We start from the raw sequence: 15,980 nt of genomic DNA, 5'->3' as shown, positions 1-15,980 counted from the left end.
AATATTTGAGGGATAGCACCATCCTTAAGATAGGGATTTTTTAATTTAACACTAATTGTCTTTCCAGTCCTTTCATCAAATGCTGATGTCTCTCGCTGTATGTCTTCAGGTCGAAAATAAAGTTCACATACCTAAAGAAATAATTTAAAAGAAAATCGTACCGTGTTTGACTTAATACAAAAAAAAAAAATTTTTTTTAAAATTACATGACAAAAAACGATAAAATAAAAAAAATAAGGTAAATGCGCAGAATTAGTCCACCCTCGAAAAATCCGTTTAAATTACCACTTTTATGTTTTCGAGGGTGCTAAAAACAAAAATAACGTTTAAAATTACGGCAAACTAGTAGTTTTCAAGATATAAAGAGATGTTAGTTTAAAAAAAAGTGGGGGGGGGGATAATTTAACCCTAATCAACCACCCACTTTATGGCCAATTTTTTTTTTTTTTTTTTTTTTTTTCATGGGCAACGAGCAATTTTTTTTAAAATTACATTTTCGCCTCAAACAAGACAAAGTGCCTCTTTGATGTAGGAATGACCACAACTAAACGTAAAATGAGCACCTACAGTTGACCCCCTCTCCCCGACAAAAATTCTGTTTACACTTTTTGAAACGGGGGTGCTCATTTTACGTTAATCTGTTCATTGTACGTTGACTCCCAATCCCCAACATAAAGGTGGCCATACTCATTTTCCTTCGCTTTTATTTAAAAAGAAAGCCCCCTTAAAAAAAAAAAAAAAAAAAAAAAAAAAAAACGATGGCCATAAATTGGGTGCTCATTTTACGTTAAATCTTTATAGAAAAGTGATACCCCATTTTTTAAAACTAACATTTCTTCATATCTTGGAAACTACTCGTTTGCCGTAATTTTAAATGTTATTTTCATTTACATCACCACTAGCAGTATCAGAATTTTGGGGGAATTTTTGACAACCCTAACACAAAACTGCGAATAACATATACAAAACTCGTAATTTCTCCGTTTAAAGTGGGTTGTTTATTTTCTTTATGGAATATACTTCAAAAATAAACTATTAAAATTGTTAAAAAAAATAATAGAAATATTATTTTTTTTATTGCCGGCATTTTGTAAATACTGCTTTAAATAAAAAATAATATTTCTATTATTGTTTTAAACAATTTTAATAGTTTATTTTGGAAATATATTCTCCAAAATTCTGACACCTACAGGGCCACAACATTTACCACAAATAATTATTAAGCTTTTGGGATAACAAAAACGGTCATAAACTTAAAAAAAAAGTTTAATCTATTTCACGCTGAGATAAATATTACACAGTAAAATAGTTGAACTAAAAAGATAAATATTTTTTCTTATTAATTCTAAATAAACAGGGAATTCTGTTCTTATGATATCGCTTTTATTAAATTGTTAGGTGAAAGTACATAATATTTTCACCATACTCCCCATTTTAAATAAGTTTCTAAATAATAATTTATTATTTCAGTACATAACTTAAATTACATGTAAAATTCATTTTTTATATACATATTTTCATTTTTATTTTAAAATACGTTCTAAAAAAATAAACATAAAAAATTTTTTTTTTTTTTTTTTTTTTTTTTAAATTTCTCAAACACTTTAACACTCTGCTATATTTAGATGGAGTAAAATCCTTTCTTTTTATTGCATTAATCCACTGGTAAATTATTTCTTTTTTTTTTGGGAAATGAAGACACAGTAACTTTTGGTCCAACAAAATAAACCATTCATTTAAATGTCGTTTGGTATGGATTTAGTTGAATCTATATAATTATAAAACTCAAATGACCTTGTAACAAGTGATGTACCTAATTACTATGCCTCCCCACAGGACAGAGTTAGACACCAGGGTCGTTTTTTTTAACGTGGAGAAAAGGTACAAAAATAAAAATTGTCTCAGTCGTGAAGGATTTCTCCACCGAAAGAGAACAAGAAACGGAAGTGCAGCATCCGAAGTGATGTAACCCACTTTCCAGTTTACGACATCCGGTTGCACATGCGCGCATAAACATTAACCCATAACAATTTAAACAAATAAACACAAATCGCTTCTTTTGCAGATTTTGACCTGCGCACTGAAATATTAACATTATTATTTTGAAATTATTATTTAACATGGGAAGAGTGGGGGTGTTTTGCAACTATTCTTTATGACAACTATACTGTTGCTATTTTCTTACAACTAAAATACTTTAACCCGTTGACAAACATAAGAACAATTGTAGTAAAGCCAACACTACTACTACTACTCTATCTGTCCCTTTTCCTTCTTTCTTTTTTTTATTTTTTGTTTACATTTCTAGACACAAAATAGTTGTGTGAGAACGGTGAATTTATTGACACATTTACTAATCTGTTTCAATATTAGTTTTATTTTATTTTATTTAGGTTTTATTTTTTTGCTTCAGGTTTTATTAATTATTTTTCTTTTTAGATTTTAAGTTTCTATAACTTGATTGAAGGATCCAAATATGGGTTTTTCATTCTTATATTTCTCATTGGTAGGTTCAGGTGCGTTTTTGCTGCTAAATGATTTTTGTCGGCGTTCGATTCGTAGGTAAATAATGCTTAATTTTTTATTTTTGAGCGATTATTGGGAAAAATAGGTAACTTTACATGAATAGGGAGGACTTTTTTCTTCACGTTTGAGTGATCCGTCCGTGATTTTTCATTTTAATATACTTTCATAGAAATGTGTCCGTTATGTCAAAAAAATATATTTTCTTTACGTCACAAGTGTCACGCTCATACATGAATTCCATAGCTAATATAACATACTGATCCAACGGGTCACGGGTAGTCTAGTATGATATTAAAAATCACTTTATTGGTACTTTTATGCACTTATGTTACCGGGCCGGCGGGCGTTTTGTGACTATTCTTTCACCTAAGAAAGTAATAAACAAAAAGACATCGTAAAACTTGAATTCATTTTATTATATATATTTTGGGGGTGGGGGTGGGGGTGGAGGAATTAAATTAGCGAGATAAAGGACCGTTTGAATAAATTCACAATGATTTAAATTTGTATAAAAAAATCATTTTCAGTTGTGTGCACTTATATTACTGAACTGGTGGGTGTCTTGTAACTATTCTGTACTTTCACCTAACAATTTAATAAACAAAAAGATATTGTAAAACTTGAATTTAACTTGAAAATACTATTTAAAAAAATAGCATGGTAACAAATACATAAACACCATTTTATTTTACAGTTCTGTAACATAAGTACACGCAATTGAAAACATTTTTTTAAACTGCTTCTGTGGTACCAGTTTACAAAAATTCTGGCAAAAGACCTGACCTGTTAAATTATCACTCCATTAGCCTCCTCCCGCTCTCCGCCCAAATATTCAAGTCCCTACTGAACCAAGCTCTAGTCCATCACCTTACAACTGCTAAACTTCTGACTGGCCAACAATACGGATTTAAGCAAGCACTTCTACAGCAGACATCCTAACTGTAATCTCTTAACATATATACCATACACTGGACAAAGCAGGGGAGGGTAGAGCAGTAGCCCTAGATATATCTAAGGCTTTTGCCAGGGTTTGGCACAATGATCTTCTCAGGAAAATCAGATCATATGGTATCGCGGGACGAATACTTAACATAATCAAGAGAAAAATAAGAGAAAAGTCACGGTTGTCCTCGATGGTCGTACATCTAACCAATAGGATATAAATGCGGGTGTACCACAGGGGTCTATCCTTGGACTTTCATTATTTCTAATATTCATAAATGACCTCCTTGATAAAATTGTCTCTAAGATGGGTATATTTGCAGATGACATCACCCTCTATAACAGGCACGAGGGGAAAACAAATGAACACATATCTAAGGAAATGGCAGAAACACTAGAGGATGACCTCCAATCAGTGGAATGGGAACAATTATATATATTGAGCACTCTTGAATAATCATGCAAGTTTCATTAGGAAACCAAGCGATGCAATCATTATATATATATATATATATATATATAACTTGAGTTTCTTCAGCTAAAATCAAAACCGAAACCAAAATCATGAATTCTTGGTAACATTATTACACTAATGCCAAACTCAGAGTTTCAACAGAGTTTATTTACATCTAACCAGATGTGTCGGAACAAAATTCTAAAGAGAGAGAAAGAATATTAAATGAGATTTTGTAATGTGATGGGCAGTGAGTTAATGATCTGCTGGATAATAGAAACTGAACTGATACTACGGTAGTAATCCTGACTCAAACTATTCATTTGTTGGTTGAAAAGTGCTTCCCTTTACTAGTGTTTATTATTATTGCAGATTCCAAGCGTGCAAAAAAAAAATATAAAAAATAAAAATAAATAAATAAAAATAAACAAACTATAGTTCATAGTAATCAATATTGGCTTTTGTTTAACATTTGATACTATTGAAATCTCTTTAGATGACAATCTATTTTGTAAATATCTGTTTATATATATATATATATATATATAAGCGAAAATTTATGTATGTATGTATGTGTGTTCGCTTTTTCTGTGTCTACAAAAGGCTTCTTTCAGAGAAGCAGTCGCTCGGTTCACAACTTTTTAAAACTTTTTATATCACATAAATCGTAATATCTCACACTTAACGAAGCTCACCTGCCTATTTAATTTGCTCGATTTCGGGAAGATAAATATTCAATATTTGTCGCTCGCCGCATGTGGGTTAGTCTTTTACCTATAACGTCTTGGGGGGGGAAAAAAAAAGTGTTTAGCAGTAAATGAAATCCCGCAGTCAAACTTGACCTCATTAACTCATTAAAACGTGCACCTGCTAAATCCAAATAATTAAATAAATTCAAACGTGTTTCCGTAAGCATGTCGCGGTGGGGCAATGGTTAACGTTGCACTTTTTTTTTTTCCACAACTTTGCCTCAAGGGTTCGAGCCTCATACTTATTTTTTTTCTTAACCCCCCCCCCACCTCCAAACAACCGGGCAACGCCGGGTACCCCTCGCTAGTATATATATAAGTGCGAGTCTGTTAAGCTACATTGTTCATTGCCTAAAGTTTCCAACCTAATGCATAAATTCTTTTTCTCCAGACTTCTGTGTCCCTTCCTATTCTGTTCATGTTATTTTTACATTTGTTTTGAATTTCCAATGCAATATTTTAAATAACATGAATTGCTAACTATTTCATTACTAATTGATCATTGTCCGCTGACTGAGGTCATACCAAAAGAATCCAACATAATACTTTTACATTTGTTTTTCATTATATGGTTTGTCCTTAAACGTCTACTAACTTGGCTCACCTTATTACAAATTGACATAAGGACATACATGAGGATGTAGATAGAAGCACGAAAAACACTCGTCTAGCTGAAACCACTGTCAATAATTTTCCCCAATCTTTATCTGTGCCTAAATAAAAACATAGATTCCATGAACAAAGCTTCTTTCTTATAAGTGCACGCCTGTGGAACTCTGTTCCATTTGCCTGTTTCCCACCTGACTACAACTTGGATGTCTTCAAGTCCAGCATAAACAAATTCCTGATAAACCGCCCCCTTAAGACACTTTATCAAATCTCCATTACTAATGATTATCCCATTGATTATTGTACACGCAATAACCCTTATCACAGAGTGGCTTCCGGGCCTTGATAAGTGATGACTACCATATAAAAAAGAAAAGAAAAAAAGCATGTTGCATCATAAATATGCAGTGTGCAGCATGTTTTGGTGTTGCATAAAAATAGTAGACATTGCAGATAATAGATCAGGAGTGCCCATTACGTTGATCACGATTGACTGGCCGATCACAGAGACACTGTGGGCAGATTGGATGGTATTAAAAAAATAAAAAGTTGCCGCTGGCAAACTTCCACAACCTCTGGGCAGAGTGGGAGACACGAGCAGTCATGTGTGCAGCATGACAGAGCATGCTACACAAAGAAAATTGGCGATTGTTTGTTAGCGATCGATGCTTTTAAGACCTTGCGTTATTCATAGCTCGAGTATTTTTTATTTTTATTTACAAGAAGTGAACAGTTTTACCCACTAGAGTCACAAAACTGAAAAAAATGCTGTTGTCATAGCCCTAGTTATCATTCAATCCTGGGCAACGTTGGGTCTCCCTGCTAGTATAGTTCAAATCAATATTAGAATAAGAAGTCTTACCTCATTTAATGTACACATGCGGGTCCAGGAAAAGACTTCATCTGTTGGTGGATAGATTGTGTGCTTGCTCCTTTCACTTGCAATAAATTTGCAAAGCTACATTAAAAAAACGAAAAAAGACATTAAACAAGGACAACCTTTTTAAATATTTATAATATTGCAATTCATGACACACAGAAAACTCAGTTGTCTTCTTTTGTCCAAGTAAGAGTACCATGGATTGGTCGAAAACTAAACCCAATTATTGATTCCTTAGGTATTTCATGGCAAGTGCTCGTCTGAACCCCAATCTATGGTCCCCACCTTGCCAAACTTTCATTAAAAACACTTGTCTAGCTGAAACTACTATCAATAATTTCTCACACTCTTTATCTGTGCCTAAACCCAACTGTAAATTCCATGAACAAAGCTTCTTTCTTAGAACTGCACGTCTGTGGAACTCTTTTACGTTTCCCTGTTTTCCAGCTGACTATAATATGGTCGTCTTCAAATCCAACATAAGATGAGTCGTCCCCTTAAGTAATCCAATTTACCGAATTTCCACTACTGACAATTACTATGATTATTGTCCCATTGACTACTGTACAGTCATTAACCTTTATCCTCAAATGGCCTCTGGACCTTCATAAGTGGTGACTCCTTTGTAAAAAAAAAGTATTACACGAATCAACTTATATTTGTTTACAGAAGTCATTTGCACATACGAAGACCAAAATCTGTTCTATTGTTTTTTTTCACTTGACATGAGTCAGTTGAAGTCCTTATTCTTTTCTTGGTCCAATGCGATTTATGAAATTATATTTACATCAACTGCATTCATTTGATGAAGGTAAAGTAATCTGTCAAGAATTTTTCTACCTAAAGCTGAATGATCTATACTTAGACAAATCTGAAAGATTATCATTCAAACACGGTAGTTTTGGAATGTATGGTTAAGTGACAGTTTTAGAACTGCTTTAAAGCTTCACTGCTCACTCATTTTTCGACCAAATTTAAAACAATTACTGGTATTCAAAATCATAAAAAACTGGTTTCCATAGAGACTACTGTTGCTACCAATTCACTGCTCTCACGAAAAGAGAAGTAACAAGTGAAACAGAATGAAAGGGAGATAATTGAGGGATTTTATTGAAAGCAGACAATTGCTGTACATATGTGTATGTTATGTTTATGGAGGCAAAAAAATAAGACAAATTAAACAAAGAACAAATAAATTTACTGGAAGCCTGGAAAAATCATGGTTTACAATAGAAAAATGTGAGCATGAAAAGTAATATGGTTAAGCTTAAACATGGAAAAGTAAAGGACTAGTTAAAACTGAAAAAGAAAACGACAAGATATTCTAGTAAAAAATATAAATTTATAACTTAAAATATTGCAGCATTTTTTTTTTTGATGTGTTAAGACTTGATTATATAATGTTATAAATTGAATTAAAAAAAATTCTTAATGCTGCAATATTTTAAGTTATAAATTTATATTTTTTTTTTACTAGAATATCTTGTTTTCTTTCCCAGTTTTAACTAGTTCTTTTACTTTTCGATGTTTAAGCTTAACCATATTACTTTTCATGTTCACATTTTTCTATTGTAATAATATATATGCATAAGACCCCTCCACTCAAGGTACAAACTGTCGAAAAATCTGCCCACTTTCATCATGATTCAGCAAGATAATGATACAATCAGCTTATTCACAATGTATCACTTGCGACTTCCTGTCCGTCATTTAATATCTTACAGTATAATTCTAATTGTGATTATACTTCTACTGGAATTTTCTACCCTTTTTTTTTTTATATAAATCTATCCTAATCTAAAATACTGATTTTAACTTTTTCTTCATTTTGTTTAGCACACACAAACCTAACATTGTTAAAAAAAAAAAAAAAAAAAAAATGAAATTCTAGTTATTCTATTTTAATATGGAATTAAAGCATACCCAGTGATAACGCATAAATTTATGAGTTTATTATTGTTGTGTCAATTTCAAGTTATCATTACTCTCAGGTTTACTCTGACTTGTAATACCCATCAATGTTTCATGTGTTATTTGAATTTGCCACAGAAACCCTTGAGCAAGGTATTCATCTACCCCAAAATTTATCTTTCCCACACTTTGTTTTTTTCCCCCCCATTCTACCTACCTTATTTCCCGACCCAATATCTCTAGCTCTAACCATCCTGGGTATAGCACTGAACTGTTTAATGGTGGTGGGAGTCATTCCTTTAGTAATCATTACTCCCACCTCCACGCTGACCAAGTGGTAGTACCTACTAAACTCTAGTCTGTGAGTTGAATAGAATCTTTCCTGCGAAGAACATGAAACAATAGATATTGTTGGGGGGGGGGGCACCCATACAGATTCTGACAATGGACTATTCCTGACGTCACATGCGGTGAACCCAATACTCAGAGAGAGGCAGTTGTAACATTACAGTTGAGTGGCGTTCCCACTCAACTAACGTCGTTTCTGTATTTTCTGTTTAATATATTTTTCATTTTACTGTTTGCGAGTCTTCTCATTCTTTCCGACATTTACACCATAACAGATATACATTTACATCATGAATGAATTAGTTAAATGTTAAGAACTTGAAAATGACTGAATCTGGAAAAGGGCTAATATGTCATCAAACACAAAAAAAAAAAACAGCATAATGTACTAAAAACTCTAAAAAGATCTCATTTACAAAAATTAATTACAGAATTAAATCCACTAGATTACATATTGGTTTATTTGTCCACAAGTTTGCGATTACTTTTTTGCTAATACTTAAATTACTTTGTATTGTATGCTTTCAAAAATTCAAAGGAATTTGGAAGCATTTAAACTGTTCATTTCTTGCTTTAAAATTCTCAGCAAATCCCATTCACATCTAATCAGTTTATAAGCAATATTAAACAAAATTACTTACACTTTTATAACAATTTCGTTTGATTCATAAGTTTATAACAAAGTAGGAAATTTAAAAAATTTAAATTTAACTTCCAATTATAATCAATTAACATACTTCCTGACTTCTGGCATAGTGCTACCGGAAATGGTAACAAATCAAATCAATTCATTCACTTTTATTGTTCTTCAGTATTGAAAAATATACAATAAAAGTTAAAATTATACAGATAGAAATAATTAGTTTTTAAGTTTTTATTTTACTTGAAATTTTATACGAAAGATGTTTATGAAATTATAAAAATAAGTTTTTTGAATTTTAAAAAATTATTTTATTTGCATTTATATAATAAATGTTTATGAAAGTATGAAAATAAAATTATTGAAATCACAATAACAAAATTTCAAACATAAAAATAACATTATGTATACATAATATTCCTAAAATATAGTTTTAAAATATTTTAAAGTTTTTTTCATTAATTCTTAAAAAATAAAATAAAACTAATTTCAATAATTCTTAATTAAAAGAAGACTGGAAAAAAAAAAAATAAATAAATAAATTTTTTTTCAAAAATATATCAAAGAATGGAAAAAAGTAAAAAAAAAAAAAAAAAAAGAAAGAAAAGTACATGCACATGGGGAGATATAGGCGTGAGAAAAAAAAGATGCTAATGCACTTACTGATCTGCACTATTTTTTAAATCGTATTTCCAAGTTTAATTAAAGTTTTATGTTTTTTTTATTCAATTGTAAGGTTAAAGTACAGAATAGGTACAAAACACCCTCCCTTCTCCATGTTAAGAATGGCTATTTAAATATTAACGTTATTATTTCAGCATGGATCAATAAGTGCATGAGTACCTAAAAAAGTGAAGGAACTGATTTGCCTGTCACTGCTTCCGGTAATGCTACACCGGAAGTTAGGAAATATGTTAGTTGACTATAACTTAAAATCTTATGAAAGTGTAAAAAAACTTTCAAAGGATTTTGGAAAAGTCTGGATTTATGACACCGTTCACCAACAATACTTCCTAAAGGAAAGGGAGCAGAGAAATAGAATATATAAAAAGCCAAAAGTGAACAGTATAAAAACTTATGTCCATTATGTAAAAAAAAAAAAAAAAAGGAGGCGTGGGGGGGTTGTGATACTTACAGATTGAAAATATTCCTTTTTGATTTCTGGTTCAAGTACCTTCATCCATGATGGCCCAACATTAACAAACAAACCTTGCGTACGCGACTGATGCAACTTTGCAAGAGCGATTATACGATTCTCTTCTGCCCTGGCTAACTGCACTGGAGAAGGAGGAGGAGAAGCAGGAGGAGAGTTTTCAATTTTTTTAATCTTGGGAGACTTCTGAAAAAAATAAATAAATAAAATTAAGAAAATAAAATCTACTTATGCTGAAGTGATTAGCACGGGTAACCATTTAAGTGCTAAATTCACCTTGGTACTTGCTTAAATGGATCTTGGTTTTAATGACTCACAGGAACAATTAAAATGTAAAACAAGTTGAAATGGACAAAAAAAAATAAAATAAACGATAAAAACGGTTGTTGTGTATGAAAAAATTTCAAGCATAAGAAACAAAACATTTTTACAAATATTGAAAGATTGTCTAGTGTTTTTTTTAACACAGGAATCACCACTTATCAAGACCCAGAGGCCACTCGAGGATAAGGGTTAATGGGTATACTATACATTAGTCAATGTGATTATAGTGTAGTAAACATAAGTAGTGTGAACTTTGTAAATTGGATTACTTTAGGGGACGGTTCATCAAGAACTTGTTTATGTTGGACTTGAAGACAATCAAATTGTAGTCAGCTGGGAAGCAGGCAATCAGAAGAGAATTCCACAAAGAAGCTTTGTTCGTGGAATCTACATTTAGGTCTATGCACAGACAAGGAGTATGGGAAATTATTGATAGTGGTTTTTTGGCCAGACAAGTGTTTTCCGTGAAAGTTTGATGAGGGGGGATTGAAGCTCAGATGAGCGTTTGCCATGAAAATAATGATAAAGCAGAGACAGGCTCGCAACGTCTCTTCTGTGGGAAAGAAGTTGCAGGGAAGAGATAAGGGCATCCCTCACGAAGCTACAAAGTTTTCCATGATTGAATCATATTTTTAAGGAATTAATTCTCATTTCATTCACCTAAGCTCATTTGAGTCGACAAATCGCAAACAAGAGTCGGATTTTGGGTTTTATACAGCAGCAGCAGCGGTCTTCTTTTCCTCTCCCCCAACAGACCGTAAACTCACCGTGAATGAAATGACATGTAACAGAGTGCATGAGAAAATATCAGCAGGAGCTGTAAGACGGCTGACTTATGAAGATATTAGCAGTAGCCAAAAAAGCACATATGCAAATTAGAAAGTGTGCACGGACTTGCATGACAAAAAGAAAATAAAGGACACCACATGGTAGAGAGAATTGAAGTGCACGTTGAACAAGATGGACGTATAAAGTCGAAGACGAGAAATGGTTGGTGTGCGGTTGGAGAGAAAGAAAAACACGGCCACGTGAGGTGGACATTTGGCTCTGCAGTGGCAATGACTTAAACTGGTGGAGTTTTAATTTCATGACAGACGAAATAAACAGTGAGAAAAAACAAGAAGCAGGCATTGTTTGGAAAGTACTGGTAATAAATGCCTTTTGCTAAATCAGGGAGAAAAGCAGAATTAAATTTATTTTTGCTTGGTCCTTTTCAATGGTGCTGAGGTCCAAGAGAGGTTTAAACTCTAATGAACAAAGTTTGAACGTTATGGCCATGTTACACACATTAAAAAAAAAAAAAAAAAAGTCTGAACCGCTGACCAATTCGCAAAAATCGTCTTTACGTAAACCATACCACAGCAGCAACTCTCAACATTTTTGCTCTCTTTCTCTCTCGGTTGTTCCAACATTTTTTTACATTTGACAGATTTAAAGAGTCGAGCTTGGTTCTTAGAACCGATAGGACACAAGGCATGTATTAAGTATGTAGAATTCTTTCTACAAAGACATCAGGGATTATGGGAAGTACCGCATGAAGGTTGCCAACATCGTAAGTGAAAGTGATTTTTGTGGAATGAACTGGATTTGAACTTGGAACACCCAGGTGGTCATTTCATGTCGTCAACCTCTAGACAACCATCTACCCCCTCTCAAACTGAAGTGTTATTACTCAAAACAAGATATTTCTAATGTGTTGATAGAAAATCCTTCAGAAATTTCAATTCCCTTCATTTGGTACCAGTTTTCAAGAACTTTGGAGAAAGAACTTACCTGCAAAATTATTGCCTCATAAGTCTTGTCCCATTCTTTGATAAAATTATTGTCCCATTCTTTGATAAAATTATTGTCCCATTCTTTGATAAAATTATTGTCCCATTCTTTGATAAAATTATTGTCCCATTCTTTGATAAAATTATTCTCCCATTCTTTGATAAAATTATTCTCCCATTCTTTGATAAAATTATTCTCCCATTCTTTGATAAAATTATTGTCCCATTCTTTGATAAAATTATTGTCCCATTCTTTGATAAAATTATTCTCCCATTCTTTGATAAAATTATTCTCCCATTCTTTGATAAAATTATTGTCCCATTCTTTGATAAAATTATTGTCCCATTCTTTGATAAAATTATTGTCCCATTCTTTGATAAAATTATTGCCCCATTCTTTGATAAAATTATTGTCCCATTCTTTGATAAAATTATTGTCCCATTCTTTGATAAAATTATTGTCCCATTCTTTGATAAAATTATTGTCCCATTCTTTGATAAAATTATTGTCCCATTCTTTGATAAAATTATTGTCCCATTCTTTGATAAAATCTGAATAAACTTAGTCGTGCATCATCATAAAAATGGACTTTTTTCTAATCAGCTTTACTTGCTTCCCTGACATGCAGAAATTTAAATGTAATGTAAACAAACATCTTGCTCGTCTGTAAATATAGGTATAGTTCCAAATAGCCTCTTACGGTCTATGTGCCCCCTCCCTCCCGAATAAATTATAAACGAGAGCATAAAAAAAAAAAAAAAAAAAAAAAAAAAAAAAAAAAAACTTTTCTTGCACTGATGATACCTCCAATGGCGATTTCTCTCCCCGTCCTCCAAAAATAAAATTTGGGAAAATCAAAAATGAAACCGGGTTGACTTTTTCCTCTTTCTTGTAAATTACTTGCTGAAAATTTTAAATGTGATATTCGTTCAAAACAGATCCAAATACACATAAAAATCAATTTTTTTTTAATTGTAAGTCTTCATTTGGTCTACCAAGCCACAAATAACTAATTTGCTTTTTTATTATTATTATTATTATTATTATTATTATTATTACTGTTGTATTTATATATATATATATATATATATATATATATATATATATATATATATACGAGAACAAATGATTGATAAAACATGTTAAAACATCTTGAAAAAGAGTTAAAAACATATTTATTTTTAAAAAGGAAGCACAAGATAAGTGGATAGTTCTTAATCCGCGGAGTTTCGAAGAAATACTCTCCTCCTCATCAGCAGGCAGGAATTAGCAAAATGCGGGATCGGATTTTGCATGTAAAAGTATTTAATGAAACCACAAGTAAGTCACAGATCTTACTTGGTTAAAAAAAAGGTGAGGATAGGGGAATAGGAGGTAAAAGAAAAAATGATAAAAAGATTTCACATGAATGGATAGTCCGGTGAAGGGTAAAAAATCCAAAAATGGTAAAATCCAAACACGGTCGAATTAAAAACTTCCAATCCAACAAGTAAGTCCCAAAGGAATCGCGTATCCACTTATCTTGTGCTTCCTTTTTAAAACTAAATATGTTTTTAACTCTTTTTCAAGATGTTTTTTAACATGTTTTATTAATCATTTGTTCATATCATAAGCTCTATTTCCTTTTCGGTTTTATTGAGCTTTTACATCTGGTTGAGACTACTTCACTTGTAAATATTAACGCTTTAATATTTATAATATATTTTAAGTTTACCATTTTGATTACCTTGGTAAACTTATTGCAATTTTTATTTCTTATGAAAATAAAAATCCAAATTTTTGTTTAAATAGGTTTATTAAAATTTTTTGTAAATATATAAACTAGTGACGGTGAGAATCCTATAGACCAAGCCTTCTCAGATTGTATTCAATTGAAAAATTTCTAAGTCCAAACAAGAGGGGATGTACGTATAGATAGGTGAGAATCCTATAGACCAAGCCTTCTCAGATTGTATTCAATTGAAAAATTTCTAAGTCCAAACAAGAGGGGATGTAGGTATAGATAGGTGAGAATCCTATAGACCAAGCCTTCTCAACGTGTATTCAATTGAAAAATTTCTAAGTCAAAACAAGACGAGATGTAGGTATAGATAGATGACAATCCTATAGACCAAGCCTTCTCGGATTGTATTCAATTGAAAAATTCTAAGTCGAAACAAGAGGGGATGTAGGTATAGATAGATTACACTCCTATAGACCAAGCCTTCTCAGATTGTATTCAATTGAAAAATTTCTAAGTCCAAACAAGAGGGGATGTACGTATAGATAGGTGAGAATCCTATAGACCAAGCCTTCTCAGATTGTATGCAATTGAAAAATTTCTAAGTCCAAACAAGAGGGGATGTAGGTATAGATAGGTGAGAATCCTATAGACCAAGCCTTCTCAGATTGTATTCAATTGAAAAATTTCTAAGTCCAAACAAGAGGGGATGTAGGTATAGATAGGTGACAATCCTATAGACCAAGCCTTCTCAACGTGTATTCAATTGAAAATTGTAAGTCCAAACAAGAGGGGATGTACGTATAGATAGGTGAGAATCCTATAGACCAAGCCTTCTCAACGTGTATTCAATTGAAAAAATTCTAAGTCCAAACAAGAGGGGATGTACGTATAGATAGGTGAGAATCCTATAGACCAAGCCTTCTCAACGTGTATTCAATTGAAAAATTTCTAAGTCCAAACAAGAGGGGATGTAGGTATAGATAGGTGAGAATCCTATAGACCAAGCCTTCTCAGATTGTATTCAATTGAAAAATTTCTAAGTCCAAACAAGAGGGGATGTAGGTATAGATAGGTGAGAATCCTATAGACCAAGCCTTCTCAACGTGTATTCAATTGAAAAATTTCTAAGTCCAAACAAGAGGGGATGTACGTATAGATAGGTGAGAATCCTATAGACCAAGCCTTCTCAGATTGTATTCAATTGAAAAATTTCTAAGTCCAAACAAGAGGGGATGTACGTATAGATAGGTGAGAATCCTATAGACCAAGCCTTCTCAGATTGTATTCAATTGAAAAATTTCTAAGTCCAAACAAGAGGGGATGTACGTATAGATAGGTGAGAATCCTATAGACCAAGCCTTCTCAGATTGTATTCAATTGAAAAATTTCTAAGTCCAAACAAGAGGGGATGTAGGTATAGATAGGTGACAATCCTATAGACCAAGCCTTCTCAACGTGTATTCAATTGAAGAATTTCTAAGTCCAAACAAGAGGGGATGTACGTATAGATAGGTGAGAAGGGATGTAGGTATAGATAGGTGACAATCCTATAGACCAAGCCTTCTCAACGTGTATTCAATTGAAAAATTTCTAAGTCCAAACAAGAGGGGAGTTAGGTATAGATAGGTGAGAATCCTATAGACCAAGCCTTCTCAACGTGTATTCAATTGAAACAATTCTAAGGCCAAACAAGAGGGGATGTAGGTATAGATAGATGAGAATCCTATAGACCAAGCCTTCTCAACGTGTATTCAATTGAAAAATTTCTAAGTCCAAACAAGAGGGGATGTAGGTATAGATAGGTGAGAATCCTATAGACCAAGCCTTCTCAGATTGTATTCAATTGAAAAATTTCTAAGTCCAAACAAGAGGGGATGTAGGTATAGATAGGTGACAATCCTATAGACCAAGCCTTCTCAGATTGTATTCAATTGAAAAATTTCTAAGT

The 15,980-nt window shown here is 32.4% G+C and overlaps 1 protein-coding gene across 1 annotated transcript in view; it reads right to left on the bottom strand.

The window, feature by feature from the left end:
- The window catches only part of LOC145284020 (uracil-DNA glycosylase-like), a 42,932-nt gene extending 32,524 nt beyond the window's left edge, over positions 1-10,408 (bottom strand). The window contains exons 1-2 of the mRNA XM_080133109.1: positions 10,195-10,408; positions 6,143-6,238 (exon numbers count right to left, since the gene is read on the bottom strand). Coding sequence (XP_079989235.1) covers positions 6,143-6,238; positions 10,195-10,239 — 141 coding nt within the window. The 5' untranslated portion in view covers positions 10,240-10,408. The remainder of the gene's footprint in view (positions 1-6,142; positions 6,239-10,194) is intronic.
- Positions 10,409-15,980: the final 5,572 nt, after the last annotated feature.

Source organism: Euprymna scolopes, chromosome 8, assembly GCF_053919585.1.
Source record: "Euprymna scolopes isolate OS-2025 chromosome 8, ASM5391958v1, whole genome shotgun sequence".
NCBI classification, from domain to species: Eukaryota; Metazoa; Mollusca; class Cephalopoda; order Sepiida; family Sepiolidae; genus Euprymna; species Euprymna scolopes.
The sequence above is the reverse complement of the archived record's forward strand: the minus strand, read 5'-3'. Positions and strand labels throughout refer to the sequence as shown.